Source organism: Dinoponera quadriceps, unplaced genomic scaffold (genome assembly GCF_001313825.1).
Source record: "Dinoponera quadriceps isolate SergipeBrazil2010 unplaced genomic scaffold, ASM131382v1 scaffold18, whole genome shotgun sequence".
NCBI classification, from domain to species: Eukaryota; Metazoa; Arthropoda; class Insecta; order Hymenoptera; family Formicidae; genus Dinoponera; species Dinoponera quadriceps.
The window spans coordinates 90,429-93,042 of record NW_014554305.1 but is presented as its reverse complement, the minus strand read 5'-3'; the positions used below and the strand labels follow the sequence as shown (position 1 = coordinate 93,042).

The following is a 2,614-nucleotide window of genomic DNA, read 5'->3' as shown; positions in this document are numbered from 1 at the left end:
ATTCCTTCCCGATTGAAAAGTTTGAAAAGTATAAAAATGATACGCTTCCAAACTCTAAAGCGGATTCTGATCCGAAACAACGTAACAAGTAACACAACAAGAATTTAAGTAAGCTGATACTTCAGCATTAATTTCAAACCAGCCTCAAAATGCAATAATATCGATATGTATTTTAAATATAAACGTCACCATGAAGTGGGTTGTCATTAAACCGGATGTTTCCTCTTTATATGTCTCATCATGCTGCATTTGCGATAAGTCTTGTAATTGCAATGCGCACAGCATTTCTGAACGCAAGTGGGCTTCACATGATGTATGAGATTATGTTTCCAACGATAAGACTTGCTGCAACCCAAGCATTTATATCTTCCATCGATTGGCTCCAGATTTTCAAGTTTGCTTGTCAAATTTAAAATGTTTGTAGGATTACGAAGAGTACCTGTAATCAAAATCACAATGACAATTTAATTAACAATATAATTTCAATATCCAATTTTTCTGCATACGAAATAAGTACAGAACAGCGCTTTCGATGCGAATTATTTCTTCAAGAAAATAAACTTCTTATCCCGAAGCTAAAGAAACGCCCCATATCGTTCACTAAACCATCGCGTATATATTTTACATTGAGCCCTCCTCTTTATTGAATCGAGGAGATCTTTGCTGTAATATCGTAAAGTTGATTTGGATATAAAATATGTCTCCGCAGCTTTCGTCAGAGTCATCCCATGGATGATGGCATCGAAGGCCTCCATCAAATGTTTCGGTACGCGTTTTTTCTTTTTCATCGGGCGGGTCCTCCGCATAGATTCGGGTATAAGCTCTTTGCTTAATCGATGTAAAGTCGATCTGGATATAGTGTATCTGCTCGGCTTTCCTCAGAGACATTCCGTGGCTGATGGCATCGAGGGCCTCCATCAGATTTTTCGAAAGGTGTGGCTTCCCATTTCGAGACCAGATTTCGGAAGCACGTATTTCAGAAGCAGACGTTCCAGGATCAGGCGTTCCAGACACGGATCTTCCTGAATAGACTGTTTTTGAGTCGGCCGTCTCTGAATCAGACGTTTCTGAAGCGGGCGGTTCTAATTTTATCGTTTCGAAAACGAGCATTTCTGAGCCAGGCGTGTCATAAATGGGCAATTCTGAGTAAATCGTTTCTGAGTCAGCCGTTTCGTACGGTTCTAATTTTACCGTCTCGAAGACGGGCATTATTGAAGCAAGCGTTCCTGAAGGTGCCATTTCTGAAACACAAAGGAAATGCGAATAAAATACATGAGCTTGCACGAGCACTGAGAGACGACAAGTCGGACAGAGTCCTCTTCTTTGCACGTTATTTTTCATGAAAAAAGATAAACGAATAATTAGAAATGTGAACCATCCATCAAATAATCCAGGCACTCGACAAACGTCAAATCCAAAATAATTTTTGCTCATTTAGGCAAATAAAAGAAACATATCTTCCATTGTGCTTTTTTATAGATTTATTACTATACCATGGAAATTATGGAGGGAGAATATGAGATACCTAGGAAAATTCGTATCTTTTTCCTGTTTTTATTCGATCTGGTATATATAACTAATATTACAAATTGCAAACAACGGTATGAATGCCAAGGACTTCTTCGCACGACTATATAGGGTATCCCAAACTAATCTCGGTTTCCGTGGTGTGCAAATAGAACGGGTAAAACTAAGCAGAAGTCATGTATCATTTTGCAAAATTTGCAATAATTAGTGAGAAATTATTTTGTCTGAGCTAATGAACACACGGGAAAGAGCAGACCGGACATTATATTAAAAAAATAGCTTACTTCTAAAGATCTACTAGCGACGATGAGCATCAACTGATTTTTAAAGGCGAAGTAACGTAGCAAACAGCGAACAGTATGTGATACAGGGTTATATGCTGAAAAAAAACAAACCTCTCACTATTAGCTGATACTCATCGTTACTGGGAGATCTTCAAAAATAAGCCTTTTTTTATACATAGTCGAGCTTACTCCTTCCCGTGCACTCATTAGTTCAGATAAAATAATTAATCCTCACTAACTATTGCGAATTTTGCAAAATAGTACATGACTTTTATGCTCAATTTCATCTATTCAACTTGCACACCACGGAAACTAAGATTAGTTTTGGACCCTGTATATACACCCTGTATATAAACAATATCACAAGTTCTAAATAATAAAACGATACGAATTCAACACGTAAATTTGTATGGACAAACGATACGTTTTCGTTCAAATCAAAACGATATTGTTAAATCGGAAACAGATTCCATATCGACGCAACGAATCAACAGATTTGACTACATAGACATACGTAGACATTTTATTGAAGAACCATGGTCGTTAAGTGTTAATATTATAATAATAATTGACGTATTAATAATATATATATATATATATATATTTATTTATTTATTTATTTATTTATTTATTTATTTATTTATTTATTTATGTATATAATACTAATAATAATATATTTATTACGACATATTCTTAGAAGAATATGCCATTCTTCTTAATACAAAGTTCGACCTATTGTTCTTCATGCAATAATTAGCTTATATATGTTAATTTGTTCCTCATTAACAACTGCGATTTTTGAA

At 35.3% G+C, this 2,614-nt stretch overlaps 1 protein-coding gene across 2 annotated transcripts in view; it reads right to left on the bottom strand.

Annotated features, from left to right (window-relative positions):
- Window positions 1-337: 337 nt before the first annotated feature.
- LOC106744502 (zinc finger Y-chromosomal protein 1-like) overlaps window positions 338-2,614 on the bottom strand; it is a 19,553-nt gene continuing 17,276 nt past the window's right edge. Inside the window, exons 3-4 of one of the 2 annotated variants that reach the window (XM_014619347.1) lie at window positions 626-1,241; window positions 338-439 (exon numbers count right to left, since the gene is read on the bottom strand). In XM_014619347.1, coding sequence (XP_014474833.1) covers window positions 427-439; window positions 626-1,241 — 629 coding nt within the window. In that variant the 3' untranslated portion in view covers window positions 338-426. Of the gene's footprint in view, window positions 440-517; window positions 1,242-2,614 lie in introns of both variants that reach the window. The other variant, XR_001374453.1, reaches the window with a different exon arrangement.